The following is a 16929-nucleotide window of genomic DNA, read 5'->3' on the forward strand; positions in this document are numbered from 1 at the left end:
ATGATGTTCAATAGTTTTGCAAAATTAAATTAGAAAATTGGACAAAACAGAAAATACAAAAGCTCTCTAATGGCTGTTGAGACATGCCAGCATGCTTGCAGCATTGCTGCAGGTGATGACGAGGCTGATGTGCTGCAACAGCCAGGCGCCCTCACGAGCCTCCCCAGTTACCTCTCGCAGTTAGTGGTCTGACCCCACCAAACATCTCGAACGCCATAGGATGGAAAATGTAGTTGGGCGGCAGATCGCGGTATTTCAGGATTTTGTTCCGCTCGCACCATCCAGTGTGTGAGAAGAAGCAAAGGAGTCGCTAATTTTTGATATCCCACACAAGGCATCTGCCTCGTGACCAGGGACACAGGGTGAGGAAGTCAGATCTTTTCCCGTTACATCTGGACAATCCAGATGGTTCCAAGATGGAGGGGATGTTTGCCTGGGCCAAGCTCCTCTTGAGTATCAGGCTCAACTCCGTATGACGCGCGAAACGACCAGCATTCAGGCGGCAAGAAAGACCGTGGCGACCCATGGAGTCGAGGAGCCTTCCACGACAGATCAAACACGTTCATACGTTAGCTCTATAATAATATAACCTAAGAGAAAACTCAAGGTAGCTTAAAACCGCTACAGGAAAATTGGTGACCCCAATTCCTGGATTATATATATAAAATTTTTATTTCCAGTGAAATGAAATGAACTGTATATGAACATTATAATTGTAAAGCTGTATTGGAAAGGCTAATTTCATATGTTTAACATGTAATTTATAAATGCATTGCATATATTGATGTGTTATAACTATTAATTCAAATGTTGTATTGAAAAAAATATGTATTACGTGACAATTTCATATGACACCGTTAGAAAAAACTGCCGTTCAAACCGAAAAGATCCGAGAACAACTCTGGATGCTTCAGAAAGCATGCTTTTGAATGGCCTTGTGACGTGAACAACAGCTCCTCAATCCAGCTTACAACGAGATATCATCCGGAAATTGCAAAAACGATCCATAACAAGCGGGGAACATGGTGTCTTCGAAGACTCTCCTCTACCAGTTTATTTGGTAGAGGAGAACCCTTAGGTGTTCACAAGTACAACACAAAACGAAAAGGAGTCTAATAGCCTAACATCAAACAAAGAGCATGTACTTAAGGAAGGATAATTTCAGAAGAAACTTTATTCAAGAACTATGCGAAACATTGCAAATGCTCAAGCTCAGCCGTGGCGACCAAAGGGAGAGGCATCCTTAACATGGTGGTCAAGACTCATTCTATGACAAACTTTGAAAGAAAGGAAGTGATCGCGTTTTTAACATTGTCTGGGGTAAAATCTGGTCTTAAGTATTCTGATGGTTTTTGTCCGGATCTGAATAGATCCTTTTGGGATCATTGCAAACATAGACAGGGAAATGTATGCTTTCTTTTCAAATTGATCAACACTCAGCATTACTCTGAGGAAGAATAGAAAACAAGACAGAATGCAGATTTATGTCGTATCTCCTCAATCTAGCGCTGATGGTTTTTCCACTGCACTACACAACTGGGATCTTTTCAGTTTGAATGGCAGTTTTTTCTAGTGGTGTCATATGAAATTGTCACCCATAATTATGACCCTAGTATTGATTTCAATCTGTTTTAGGGTTAGGATTAGGGGTGGGGGAAGGGTATCTGTTTTTCTTCACAAATGTAAATAAACCCAATCTGTTTCTTAAACGAGGGACATATTCATACGGCACAGAATGTTGTTTACCTCAATAGACGTCACTGATTGGTTGAAATTGAAGAAAAAACAACAACAAATATCTTACAAACTATAGAATTTTCTCAATAAAAGCAAGAGAAAAAGATGTTTTAAAAACACAATCTACCAGTATACGAAGTTTAAAATTTTTTAGTTATGTGGAAATTATTTTTAAAAACTGCCGTTCAAACTGAAAAGATCCCACAACTGTCCAAATAAACTGAAATGTAAAATTTTATATTGTGTGTTAACATACATATGGTACATGTTGCTTGTGGAAATAATTGCTACGGTGGATGTTTTTCGTTCTTCACCGCTTCCAACAACAATGGCTGTCCTCTTAGAGGTGAGTTTTTTTGGAAGAAGATAAAACAAATAGAACTGAACAAATTTTGCGAAAATTACGTAGACGACGCGCAAATTTAACAGGAGTTGCGTTTTAGTTGACTCTCCTTCTACAAATTTTTGCTCTCTCTTTGCTTGTCGTCTATTTTCCCTTGTAATGTCATATTTTCTCTCATTCGTTTTAAGGTCATGGCAATTTCTTCGCTCCACATGTGTTTGTTACTTTAAGCTTCCCTTTTATATTAGACATCCTAAGTACAGGATGGTGTAGCAATCAGGAGTTTGATAAGATATGAATAAATAGTGATGTCGGAAGCATCACACTTTGTGTTGTGTTGAAATAACAGGTCATTTCCTTGGTATTTTGATAAGTTTTCAATCGGGATTTATAACATTTATAGTTGTCTTTCCGCATACGTTAGATCGAAACAGTGTTAAAAATATGGTTAATGTTTACAATATTACCCAGAAACGAAAGAAATATATATATATATAATGTAACGGGTGTAAAAAAAAAAATGTGTGTGAAACGAATATGAAAACAAAAATGTGCGCAAATCAACGGGGGGGGGGGCTTTCGGAAAATTCACAAGATCCGAGTTTTTCCTTCATAAACTTTAGGAAAATGGGTTTTTAAAACGAAATTGGATCTTTTCCGTTTAAACGGTAGTTTTTTAAAAATATTTTCCACGTAACTAAACACTTTTAGGCAATCTTTCGTCTCTAGTAGACCTTTCCGTCGATTTCCGTAAAAAAATTTTTTTTTTTTACATATGAGCTTGCGGAAACTTTTGAAGTAATGAGAGCGAAAGAGACTAAGAGAAAGCGATTTTATGACGAGGGAAGTTCTTTTGAAGTTACCGTACATGTGAAGCATTGATGTATATGTGTGTGTGTGTGTGTTTGATGGGGTGTGGGAGACAGACAGTATGTTGTGTAAGTGAAATGCTTCTGTTAGTGTGTGTGAAGAGACAGAGTAATGTGTGAAAGAGAGAGATAACTGAAATTTTTTACTCGGTGTATGTGTATATGTATGTATATTACTTCAAAAGTTCCCGCAAGCCCATATGTAAAAAAAAAATAATTTTTTTTACGGAAATCGACGGAAAGGTCTACTAGAGACGAAAGATCGCCCACTTTTAAACTTCGGATGGTGCTTTTTACGTGCCACCGGCACAGAGGCCAGTCGGGGCGGCGCTGGCAACGGCCACGTTCAGATGGTTCTCTTACGTGCCACTGGTATCACAGCTACAATTTCCATTGATGTTGATCGATTTCGATATTGATTTTGATTTTTCAATTTATTGCAGAGACATGTTGTTCCTAGTTTGTGGCAAGTCCTTCGAGTACCATCACGGTCGTCTAGTTATCTGAAAAAAATGCAGAAGTTTTTTCAGACAGAATATACAATAGATGAGTTGACGGGGAAACTGAAGAGCCAAATGTTAGATATTGAACAGCAGGATCAAATGTAAGTTGTCATCATCATCATCATCACTGCCCTCCCCACCCTACCCCACCAACAATCACCGCAAGAAATAGCAGCCAGTTGTCACTCAACTTGGACCTTACTATATCTAAAATGAAGGACACACTGGCTGTTTTCCTTGGTACACAAAAACATAATGTTTGAATAAAAGACTGGAGCATCACAACTAGAACTAGCACTATGACCTGGCAACGCCGGGGTTATAGTGCTAGTGCATGCATATACAGCTACGTGCGTGCACACATACACGCGAGTACTGTCCAAATCTCCGACCAATCACATACAGCTAGCTGGTATTCAATTGGCGTATCAAGTTTCGGGCATTTTGATTGGGTTTTGGATAGAAAATTCACAAAAAAGTCATTTCTATTGATTTTTTAATGGCTTTGCGAGGTGACTGGGGAAATGTAAAGATGTGCACGACCACCCTTAGACGGTTTTGAATGACCATAGAAAGTGCAAGCCCTCTAACTGAAAAATTGTGGATTTTTATAAAGGACACACACGCAGACATTTTGCCATTTATATATATACAGATAAGGCTATTCTCTGAATAAACAACACCAAATACCCACTGGTATTCACTTCAATAACAAATACTACTACTACCACTACTACTAAATAGATCAGATATTGGAGTAGGTATTCCTTCCTTTTCGGTTATCTGATTTGAAATCCTACCAGGAAGGGATTTAGATCAGAATTTTCTATTCTTTAAGTATCAATAAAGAAAGAAACCTGTCTTAGAGATGAGTTCTTCACCTTCTCTTTATGGTTGTTATTGAAATGTTCTACCTTTTCATATTCTTTTATAAAAACTCTCATAGTAGACATGTCTGCAGAGTACTCAGCCATGTACCTGTTAACCTTATTTGGCATAAATTATTAAGGACAAATAAAAAGCAAAATAATTTTTACTGAAAGACAATCAAAATCCAAAGCTGAAAAATGAACCATCATCATCATTGTCGTTTAATGTCCGCTTTCCATGCTGGCATGGGTTGGACGGTTTGACTGAGGACTGGCAAGCCAGAAGACTGTACTAAGCTCCAATCTGATCTGGCAAGGTTCCTACAGCTGGATGCCCTTCCTAATACCAACCACTCCGAGAGTGTAGTAGTAGGGGCTTTTTATGTGCCACTGGCATGACGGCTAGTCAGGCGGTACTAGCATCGACCACGCTTGAATGGTGCTTTTTACATGCCACTGGCAGAGGAGCCAGTCAGGCGGCACTGTTGCAAATATTTATATAAGTGAGAATATTCGGGCATTTGAGGCTTTGTTCATTTAAAGCAACAATAAGCCACAGAAGATAAATAAAAACATGTCAACAAATACTTGAAATGTAATTTATTATCTGATCAAGATTATCTAAAAACACAGGAATGATAAAATCTCTATATATATAAACAGCAAAATGTCTGCGTACGTGTCCTTTATACAAATCCACAATTTTTCAGTTAGAGGGCTCACACTTTCTATAGTCATTGAAAACCGTCCAAGGGTGGTCGTGCACATCTTTACATTTCCCCAGCACCACGCATAGCCATTAAAAAATCAATAGAAATGACTTTTTTGTGAATTTTCTATCCAAAACCCAATCAAAATGCCTGAAACTTGATACGCCAATTGAATGCCAGCTAGCTGTATGTGATTGGTTGGAGATTTGGACAGTACTCGCGTGTATGTGCGCACGCACGCAGCTGTATATGCATGCACTAGCACTATGATACCGCGTTGCCTGGTCATAGTGCTAGTAGTAAATAAAAATTGTTCATCTCTTGTAACTTTAGTAAAACTGTATAGTTTAAGTTTCCCATCAAGACATCCACCCATGTTGTTTCCAGAAAGACAGTCTTCTGCTTGTCTTGAAGTATAGAAAGTAGATTTTTACCATAAAGCTTTCTTTCCAATTTGGAATCCTGTTCAAACAAGCAAAATGGCTTGGGGTTTGTTGTTTTAACTACTCAGAATGCAATATAAGGTTAAGAACTTTATATTTAAGAATTCAGTCACACGTTGAGTGAGATTCTATTGGAGCATCTCCTCATAAATCAGACTCGGCTTTATTTGTGTCATTTTATTTGGTAACAGATTTCCTGTGAGTTTCATTTGAGATAGATTGACATCATATCCAGGAGAAATTTATCCTCCAGCTATTTAATGCCCATGAAACTTCAACTGTGCTCTATTCTTTAAGAGTTCCTTTAAACTACTGGAGACATTTTATATTATTATTATTATTATTATTATTTTCATCATTATTATTATTATTATTATTATTTTCATTATTATTATTATTATTATTATTATTATTATATTATTATTATTATTATTATATTATTTCATCATTATTATTATTATTATTATTATTTTCATTATTATTATTATTATTATTTTATTATTATTATTATTATTATTAAGAAGGCAGTGAGCTGGCAAAATCATTAGCACAATGGACAAAGTGCTTAGCAGCATTTCATCTGTGTGTACATTCTGAGTTCAAATTCTGTTGACTTTGCCTTTCATCCTTTCTTTGTCCATAAAATAAGTACCATTTGAACGCTGGGGTTGGTGTAATCAACTCATTCCCTCCCCAGAAATTACTTGCCTTGTACCAAAATCCTCAAGAAACATGCAAATCCCAGCATTTCATTGCATTTCCTTTCACTATCTTTTTGCAGGTATCGTCCAGAAAGACACAGGATTTTGGGTCCAGACTTGGCTTCGGCACATTTTCTTTTGGCCCGTGGAGCCTCTGTTAAGTTTTTGGATGATGATATGTGGCACAGAGCAATCCAGAATAAGGTATTGTTGCCGAGACATAAAATTGCTGGCATGTATGTCGAGGGGATTGATGCTTCCAACACACGCTTAATGTATGAAGCTTTTGATAGCTTGGGTAAGTTCTTTCTTCCACGATTACGGTCAAGTAAATTAACTGAAGTTATAATTTTATATACACAACATTTTATATGGATATATATATATATATAATTTCTTATTACCCTATTGTTATTTATTATGTTTAAATATTCTTTGATAAATTTTTACCAGCATCCTCTCTGTCGCCGGTATAATCTGCGTCTGTGCAGTGGTTTGAAAATTTAGGATATACAGGCAGTTAGTTTTGCATGTGGATCTGGCTGTCTGTATGTTTGAAATCTAAAGGCTGTCCCACTGATGAAACTGGCCTTCAGCAAATATTTTTTTGCTGGAAATAGTTAGAAACCATGGTCTGGGAAATAGTTGAGATGGTAAACGTTTTTAATTTTCATTCCTTTCGAGAATTTATCCTTATTTGGTGGTTTGAGTTTTCTACTGCTCTTTCTAGCACAAGGCTTTCCTATTTGGAAGCTTCTTATTGTATTTATATATATATATATGTACTGCTGAAATGCCATCGGTGTATATTAAAAAAAACAAAAAACCTGTATTATTTGTTTATGTTTTATGTCCTGTTATGTCCTGTTGTCCTCATAACTTGTCCTTTTTACTGTTTCCTCTTTTCTTTGTGCTTCTCTCATTCTGTCCTTCATGTCACTCATTTATATTCCAGCAGCATGTTTCTGTTGGCATCACCAAAATGAACAATATTATCAATAAGGCATCAAAATCGTGATGATCTTTGGTCAATAACTAAGGAGGGAAGAGCATGTCCACATCCTTTTGTGTGGTTTTCCTGTTTTCCATATGTTCTTTCATTGTCTTTCTGTACAAGTTTTTACTATTGTATAAAAGGTGGAGGTAGAAACCCCATACAGTGTACCCATTGCAAGCTGCAGACACATAAGAGTGCAGTGGAATCACAGCTAGGTTAACAGAGAAAGTAGTCTTTGTGTGATGCTAAGGGTGTACAGGAAATGTGTGGGTGGATCCTTAGAGGTAGTAGATACATTTTGTTACCTGGGTAGCCAAATTAGCAGTGGAGAAGGAACCTCTGAAAGTGGAGTTGCTAGAATAAGAACCAGCTGGGTAAAGTTCAGAGAGCTTCTACCTTTGTTGGTGACTAAGGGCCTACCTCAGAGTGAAAGGCAGACTATATGATGCTTGTGTACATATAGCTTTGCTACATGGCAGTGAAATATGGGATCTGACTATGGAGAACTTGTGAAGGCTTGAAAGAAATAAAGCTAGCATGCTCTCTGTTAAATGGGTAATGTCAGTGTGCATGCATGGCAGAGTGTAAATGATTTAAGAGAAAAATTGGGTCTAAGAGGCATCAGATGTAGTGTGGAAGAGAGAAGACTGCACTGATATGGTCATGTGGTGCATTTAGATAAAGGTAGCTGCATAAAGAAGTGCCGATCTCTAATTGTGGAGGGAACATGCGGAAGGGGTAAAAGAAGGAAGACATGGGATGAGGTGGTGAGAAATGATCTCCAGATATTGGGCCTTACTGAGGATATGATGAGGGACCGAGGGACCGAGGCTTTTGGTAATTTGTTGTGCTTGAGAAAACACATCAAGCTAAGTAAAACTGTGGCCATCCATACATACAGGCCGGTCCTTTTCAACCCATGCTGGTGCCCCACATAAAAAGCTCTTGTGCTGGCATGATGTAAAAAGCACTCATGCCAGTGCCAGTGGTACATAGCAGCACCCGTGCTGGTGCCACGTAAAAAGCACCCAATACATTCTGTAAAGGGGTTGGCTTTAGGAAGGACATCCAGCCATAGAAACCATGGCAAAAACAGACAATTGGATCCTGGGCAGCTCTCCAGCCTTGCCAGCTCCTGCTAAATCATCCAACTCTTGGAAAACATGCTAAATGATGATGATGATGTGCATTGGGGTCAGTATAATCAACTGGCCCCTTTCCCTAAAATTTTAAACCTTGTGCCTAAAGAATTATTAATCTCATAATGAAATATAAAATTCCTCAAGCTATTAATAAATATATCCCTTATGCCTGTTGACAAGTTTCCTATTCCTGTGGCTCGAAGGCAAGGGATGTGAAAATAATGAAGATTTAAAAACCCAATTTTTCAAATGAAAATTTACTTTCTTCTTGTAAGCAATGATGAAGACAGTAGAATGCTTCTTCATTCATGGGAATTTCAATCATGCACAAAGTTTTAAGGCCACATGTTGTTGAAAGTGTCACTAATCTGACCATTCTCATTGGGGCCTATCCAGTGTAGAATGTGGCCTCTGCCCCACATCCTCTCACTTGAATGGTCCCTGACCTATCAACTAACGATGGAATTCTGACAGAAGAATTCCCTAGATATAACTGTTGTAATGCAATTTACATGTCTGCTTTTGCCATACTTCAACACCATAAAACCTTGAAATTACTACAAACATAAATGTGTTATCCTATTTTCATGATTCCTTTAAAAAAAAAAAGAGATTCTCACCAAATTACGAGATTATAAAATGTTTTAAGGTAAATCTTTTATTCTTTAACCTTTACTTAACTGCAGTGCTGTGGGTGTTCAAATCATTATATATCCCACAATGCTTCAAACAAACTACAGTACTCTTTTATTTTTATATCTGAGCTTAGTCAACTTCACCATTATAGAGAACTTATTCCAACTTCTGGTGAGATGGGCAAGGGCTGCCTGTCAGATCAGCGCTCTCTAGACACTCTTTGAAATATAATGCCATCCCCAGTATACTCAGAAACGTTCACCAACCTAATTTCTAAATCTCTCTGACTTTCAGACACAACTTCTGCATTAAGAAATTCATTAAAAATCTAATGCACTCATGCGTAATTAAGAAACTCCAGGTCAGAAACATGTCCAGAAACTTCCAGTGTGGAAACCATTCTTTGAATTAATTCCTGACACCTTTCTTTTGAGAAATATCCCCTATTATGGACAGATGCTAACACAGTCATATCAACCATACGAAGCAATACTTACCTGCAAGTTTCTTCGACTGTCCAATACACATTACATATTAATTCTTCACAGTACAGGAGTGGCTGTGTGGTAAGTAGCTTGCCTACCAACCATATGGTTCTGGGTTCAGTCCCACTGCATGGCATCTTGGGCAAGTGTCTTCTGCTATGGCCTCGGGCCGACCAATGCCTTGTGAGTGGATTTGGTAGACGGAAACTGAAAGAAGCCTGTCGTATATATGTATATATATGTATGCATGTGTATGTATATGTTTGTGTGTCTGTGTTTGTCCCTCTAGCATTGCTTGACAACCGATGCTGGTGTGTTTACGTCCCCGTCACTTAGCGGTTCGGCATGGGAGACCGATAGAATAAGTACTGGGCTTACAAAGAATAAGTCCCGAGGTCGATTTGCTCGACTAAAGGTGGTGCTCCAGCATGGCCGCAGTCAAATGACTGAAACAATTAAAAGAGTAAAAGAGAGTACAGTTCTGATAACTGTACCAATTCCACTGCTGGTAATATCAATACCCCGCCCTTCACCAACATTCATGCCATTGTTACAGATGTGACCGAATCTCCACAAGACAAGCTGCCCAGCTATAGTCCCAAATATCTCCCTGGAAACTCTGTTACCGATCTTTGAGATATGAATTAAAGCAGAAGCAAATGTACGAGGAAATGTTTCAATGCTGCTAATCAAGTTCCATGTTCAGTTGGCCATTTCCCATTTTCATGACTTGTTGATGCAACATTCATAAGATTGATGTGGTCAATGTGAAAAATTTGGGACCTTTACGGTTTGAACGGCAGTTTTTTCTAGCGGTGTCATATGAAATTGTCACCCATAATTATGACCCTAGAATCGATCTATTGCATTTCAATCTGTTTTAGGGTTAGGGGTGGGGGAAGGGTATCTTTTTTTCTTCACAAATGTAAATAAACCCAATCTGTTTCTTAAACGAGGGACATATTCATACGGCACAGAATGTTGTTTACCTCAATGGACGTCAGTGATTGGTTGAAATTGCAGAAATTGAAGAAAAACAACAACAAATATCTTACAAACTATAGAATTTTCTCAATAAAGCCAAGAGAAAAAGATGTTTTATAAACACATTCTACAAGTATACGAAGTTTAAAATTTTTTAGTTACCTAGAAATTATGTTAAAAACTGCCGTTCAAACCGAAAAGATCTGAAATTTGAATTTTTGCAGTCTACTGCAAGAAGAAACTACATTGGTCTGATTAAAAGATACGCAAAATCTTGAAAGAAAACTTTGTTTGGGTTTTGCAAGTCATATGAAGTAAGACAAAGAAATAAGTGGATTTTGTTCAAAATATTTTGTTGACTGAGCAATTACAGAGGAATAAAAGTTATTTTAATAACCTTAGAAAAGGTAACAAAAGTTTAAATAATTCTGTTATTTACATTGCAGTGTATCTATCTAAACTTCGCTATTTAAGTTTCAAGAACTGTGAATTCATTGATGATTGGTGCCTGGATCGATTCCACATATTCAGTGATACTTTGGAATTCCTTGATCTCAGTGGCTGCCCTAATATTTCAGAAAGAGGCATTGCCTCACTCCATAAACTATCGTAAGTATTCACTTTTGTTTGTTTTCCTTTTCTCTTTGCATATTGACATGATAATAGATTAGTAGCCAAAGGTTGATGTTGTGTAGTGGCTTTCATCCATTTCAGTACCACCTGTGAGTACCCTTAGCAATGTTTGTTTGGTTCCAACCAGATCTCCAACATAGGAACAACATATCTTGATGGCCCTAGAAAGGATCATGAGGGTTGCCTGTCTTCTGGCTAATCAATATGTTTTATCCCTAATCCTATTCTATGTCCCTCATTTAAGAACCCAACAATTAATTATTATATTTCATCTTACCATTCTGAGCTGTGTGCCAGATCTATGGATGGCTTTCAATAGTTCAATATATTTAATGTATTATAGAATATTGATCTTTGTCCTTTTACATTAAAATCTTGCCTATGTAAACTCTGCCTTTCATCTTTGCAGGATCATTAAAATAAATCCCAGTAAAACACTGTGGGGTTCATCTCCATCACTGTCTCCTCTCCTTGTTCCCTATGGGTAATGTCTTGTCTTTAATTATTGACATCATCATCATCTTCGTTTAACATCTGTATTCCAGGCTAGCACGGGTTGGACGGTTCAACCGGGATCTGGGAAGCCAGAAGGCTGCACCAGGCCCCAGTCTGATCTGGCAGTGTTTCTACAGCTGGATGCCCTTCCTAGCACCAACTACTCCGTGAGTGTAGTGGGTGCTTTTTTACGTGCCAGGCAAGGCTGGCAACGGCCACAATTGGATTGGTGCTTTTTACATGCCACCGGCACGGAAGCTAGTCAAGGCGGCACTGGCATCGGCCACGTTCGGATGGTGCTTTTTACATGCCACCTTACATAATTTACCTGACTTCTCACCTGAGTTGCTTTAAGGTCCTCTAAAAATATTTGCATCATTGTTGTTATTTTCAGTGATGCTTTTGCTCTGGCAGATGTTATTATACCTACACTATACCAAAAGAGTGAGCCATATCCAATGGCTAAAGGTCCTTTGAATCATCCCTTCTCCTTAAACTTTCTAACACCTTCCTTAGAATCCTTGTTGTTCCTAACAAGGCTGTTTTCTGCAACAGTCCCATCCTCGGAGTAATTCCTTGCTTCACAACCCATCCATCCAACCTTTTACTAAGGGATCCCTGTGTGCCAACCACAATCGGAACCACTTCTACATGCCTGATTCTCCATAGTTTCATGATTTCTCACTTCAGCTCTTCATATTTTTCCACTTTCTCACATTCTTTCTCATTCATCCTTTCGTCCCACACTGATGCAATATCCACAATAACAGCTTTGGGATCTTTTTGGTTTGAACAGCAGTTTTTAACATAATTTCTAGGTAACTAAAAAATTTTAAACTTCGTATACTGGTAGAATGTGTTTATAAAACATCTTTTTCTCTTGGCTTTATTGAGAAAATTCTATAGTTTGTAAGATATTTGTTGTTCTTTTTCTGCAATTTCTGCAATTTCAACCAATCAAATATGTCTATTGAGGTAAAAAAAAACCCAATCTGTGCCGTATGAATATGTCCCTCGTTTAAGAAACATATTGGGTTTATTTACATTTGTGAAGAAAAAAAGACACCCTTCCCCCCACCCCTAACCCTAACTAAACCTAACCCTAAAACAGATTGAAATGCAATAGATCGATATTAGGGTCATAATTATGGGTGACAATTTCATATGACACCGCTAGAAAAAACTGCCGTTCAAACCGAAAAGATCCCAGCTTTGTTCTTCTTTTCTATGAAAATGATTCTAGCCTCAATGAAATTGTATAAAACATGGTCATGTCCCACAATTTCTTATCGTATTTGCTTTCAGCAACCCTTTCTGCACTGGGGTCAATCTAATCAACTGGCCCCACCTCCTCCCCAAAAAGACATTCTATTCCAATCTCCTTCAACCATTTCTCTCTATCTTTACTCACAGTTCCCAATGCATCAATTATTACTGGCAAAATCTTTACAGTTTTCATATTCCAAATTCTTGCAATTTCAAACTTTAAGTGATTGTATTTTTTTTTTTTTGTTTTTTGTTTTTCATCCTCTTTCGTTATAATCCTGGAATCAAATGGACATGATACGGATCAATTAGTAAGCAACTTTGCTTTTCCCTGTCTATTATTGCTATGTTCTGGTCTATTATTTTCTAGCTTCTTATCCATTTGAATAGGAAAGTCCCACAAAATCTTACATTTCTCCTCCTCCTCCTCCAGTGCTCTTTCAACCTGATTATTATTATTATTTTGGTTTGGCTCAGATCTACTCTTATTCCTGCTAGGATTTATATGGATAGCAGGTTGCTTACTACCTGTAACCTTAGGTATCCACAAGTTTTTCAGCTGTCTTTTAAGTGCTGTAGTGGCTTTCATCCATTACAGTACCACCTGTGAGTACCCTTAGCAATGTTTGTTTGGTTCCAACCAGATCTCCAACATAGGAATAACATATCTGAATGGCCCTAGAAAGGATCATGAGGGTTGCCTGTCTTCTGGCTAATCAATATGTTTTATCCCTAATCCTATTCTATGTCCCTCATTTAAGAACCCAACAATTAATTATTATATTTAATCTTACCATTCTGAGCTGTGTGCCAGATCTATGGATGGCTTTCAATAGTTCAATATATTTAATGTATTATAGAATATTGATCTTTGTCCTTTTATATTAAAATCTTGCCTATGTAAACTTTGCCTTTCATCTTTGCAGGATCATTAAAATAAATCCCAGTTTATAATTATTATTATTATTATTATTGCTGCTGCAAGCTGGCAAAGCCATTAACATGCTGGGCAAAATGCTTTGCAGTATTTTGCCCATCGCTATGTTCTGAGTGTTCAGATTCTGCCATGGTCAACTTTGCCTTTCATCCTTTTGGGAGTTAAAAAAATTAAGTACCAGTGAAACACTGGGGTCAATGTTATCAACTCATCCCCTTCCCCCAAAATTAACAGAAACACCCATGTTTCCAGAGGTGAATTATTCAAACCTCAAAGAATTCCTCTCAGCACATGGCTATGATGCTCCCCCACTACATTTGCTCGTGATCAGAGATGCACATATCGTCAGCCACCAAGGGACATGCTCAACTGGTTAAGGTCAAACAACTGACAAGCAAATCTGTGGTACTGAGCAGAATATTTGCTGTAGCCCATCTTTTATACCAAGACAAAACAATGTACATGATACTACTTCCAATCAGTTAAGATCAGAAGCCATGAGAGCCACTGCCTTGGTACTGCATCCGGGCATTCATTATCATCACCACCACCACCACCATCATCATCATCTTCATCATAATCATCTTCATCATCATCATCATAATCATCATCATCAAGAAGATAATGGGAAAGGCAGTGAGTTGGCAGAATTGTTAGCATGCCAGGTAAAACGTTTACCAGCATTTCGTCTGTCTTTGTGTTCTGAGTTCAAATTTCGCTGAGATCATCTTTGCCTTTCATCCTTCATTCCAGTTGAGAACCAAGAGTCAAGTTGATTGATTTACCCCACCCGACACCTCTCTTCGAAATTACCGGCCTTGTGCACAAGTTAGAAAAGGTGTTTTTATTTATGTTGTTCGCTGACAAACCAAAGTCAAACAGCTGACTGCAGTTGTTAAATTCTAGTTTAACCATTTTGCATTCAGTTTATTCTGTCAAATGTTCTCCTTTTTGAGTTAATCCTGGATTATCTCGTAGCTTTCAGATTTCAATGATGTGATTGTTTATTTTCAGAATGACATTGTAGGTTATGCATGAGAAGCTGAATCTGTTTGGTCTGAACATGCAAGAAGATAAAAATATTTTGTGCCAGTTATGTTAAAAACAGTTTGGTAACTGATCTTTAGTTCCTGCAGTCTTACTTTCCACAAAATATTCATCAGTGGCTGTGTGGTACGTAGCTTGCTTACGAACCACATGGTTCCGGGTTCAGTCCCACTGAATGGCACCTTGGGCAAGTGTCTTCTACTATAGCCTCGGGTCGACCAAAGCCTTGTGAGTGGATTTGGTAGACGGAAACTGAAAGAAGCCCGTCGTATATATATATATATGTACGTGTGTGTATATGTTTGTGTATCTATGTTTGTCCCCCTCAACATCGCATGACAACCGATGCTTGTGTGTTTACGTCTCCGTAACTTAGCGGTTCGGCAAAACAGACCGATAGAATAAGTACTGGGCTTACAAAGAATAAGTCCTGGGGTCGATTTGCTCAACTAAAGGCGGTGCTCCAGCATGGCCACAGTCAAATGACTGAAACAAGTAAAAGAGTGTTTGTCGATGTAACGACAGACCTGTACCAGTTATATTTCATTTTGTTGCTTTTACTAATTCACTTCTCTTTTGTGGACTAACATTACCATCTTCACCATCATCATCATCATCATTAAGACAAGTAACAGAAATAGTATATTGCTGTGCCGTACGATTTTTATTTATATCTCTTTACATTCTCTTTACATTCGAGTATGATCGTTACCAGTGTCGCCTTACTGGCACTTATGCCTGTGCTAGTAGGGTGCCAAGAGCACCCTCCGAGCGTGATCGTTGCCAGAGCAGCCAACTGGCTTCTCTACCTGTGGCATGTAAAAGGGCACCATTCGAGCGTGATCGTTACCAACGTCGCTTCACTGGCACCTGTGCCGGTGACATGTGTAAAAAGATTCGAGCGAGGTCATTGCCAGTGCCGCCTGACTGGCCCCCATCCCGGTGGCACATAAAAAGCACCCACTACACTCTCCGAGTGGTTGGCGTTAGGAAGGGCATCCAGCTGTAGAACCTCTGCCAGATCAAGATTGGAGCCTGGTGCAGCCATCTGGCTGCCAGCCCTCAGTCAAAATCATCCAACCCATGCTAGCATGGAAAGCGGACGTTAAACGATGATGATGATGATTCTCAATTAAAATCTCTCCAAATTTTTAAGATTAATAAAATAACTTTCCATTTGTAAGCTTTGATAGAAATTAGAAATCGTAATCTTGATAATCTTTTATTTTCTTTTGCAGAAAACTGGATTCCCTAATTCTGAAAGACTTACCAAATCTTAAAGAGCTTGAATTTGTAGTCGTTATGTTACAGGATTTTCACATCAACTGTCGTATTCTTACCTCCAGCATGATAGAACAGTCCCCGAAAGAGCATTTATTGTCACAATAACAAAAGCCTTACTACAAAAGAAATATCTTTTAGACAGACATATTTAAGAGAGAAACATCTTTAAGATGGACATCTGTCCAAGTCTGAACTTTCAACGAGGCAAAACTTGGACAAATTTGCCAACAAACAAAAATTTTATTTCAAGGGAGGTAATTTGCTGTAATTTTATTTACGACATCTTTTTCTCAATAGTCTCAGGAAAATGAACAATGTAAATTTTTCTTTTTCGTTTATAAAATAAATTTCTGATTTGTTAAAAAAGCTGTGTTCATATTTTTTCAATTTTTCGATAATTTTTAAACTTTCTTCATTATGATGATGATGAAGAAAGTTTAAAAATTACTGAAAAATTGAAAAAAAATATATGAACACAGCTTTCTTAACAAATCAGAAATTTATTTTCTATTTATTTCAGGTCTTTTGTCTGATTTCCTTTCTGTCCGTCTATTTTGCTTGTGTTTGGAATGCGTTAATGGAAAATATCCTGTTTTTCCATTCATTTGGAATAAAGATGGCTCCTGTGCTGGGGGCACATAAAAAGCACCCACTACACTCTTGGAGTAGTTGGCTTTAGGAAGGGCATCCAGCTGTAAAAACATCACCAGATCAGATTGGAACCTGGTGCAGCTTCCTGGCTTGTCAGTCCCAGTCAAACTGTCTAACCCATGCCAGCATGGAAAACGGACGTTAAACGACAATGATGATGGAAAGAATGCAAAATAGGATTTCAATCTGTTGCAGCT

At 38.0% G+C, this 16929-nt stretch overlaps 1 protein-coding gene across 1 annotated transcript; it reads left to right on the forward strand.

The window, feature by feature from the left end:
* The first annotated feature begins 1502 nt into the window (after positions 1–1502).
* On the forward strand, positions 1503–16447 carry LOC115219221 (distal membrane-arm assembly complex protein 2). Its single transcript, XM_029789356.2, has 6 exons — positions 1503–1520; positions 1948–2083; positions 3393–3553; positions 6256–6473; positions 10866–11028; positions 16036–16447. The coding sequence occupies exons 2-6, from the start codon at positions 2003–2005 to the stop codon at positions 16184–16186; spliced, it is 774 nt and encodes a 257-aa protein (XP_029645216.2). The 5' UTR covers positions 1503–1520; positions 1948–2002; the 3' UTR covers positions 16187–16447.
* Positions 16448–16929: the final 482 nt, after the last annotated feature.

The sequence above is a fragment of the Octopus sinensis genome, linkage group LG14 (genome assembly GCF_006345805.1).
Source record: "Octopus sinensis linkage group LG14, ASM634580v1, whole genome shotgun sequence".
Taxonomy (NCBI): Eukaryota; Metazoa; Mollusca; class Cephalopoda; order Octopoda; family Octopodidae; genus Octopus; species Octopus sinensis.

What these genes read in the sequence shown, in the direction of transcription:
- LOC115219221 (XM_029789356.2), top strand. Translation starts at nt 2,003, where the DNA reads ATGTTGCTTGTGGAAATAATTGCTACGGTGGATGTTTTTCGTTCTTCA. An exon ending in CAATGGCTGTCCTCTTAGAG is followed by an intron (nt 2,084 to 3,392) that starts GTGAGTTTTTTT and finishes AATTTATTGCAG; the next exon opens with AGACATGTTGTTCCTAGTTT. An exon ending in GCCTCACTCCATAAACTATC is followed by an intron (nt 11,029 to 16,035) that starts GTAAGTATTCAC and finishes TTTCTTTTGCAG; the next exon opens with AAAACTGGATTCCCTAATTC.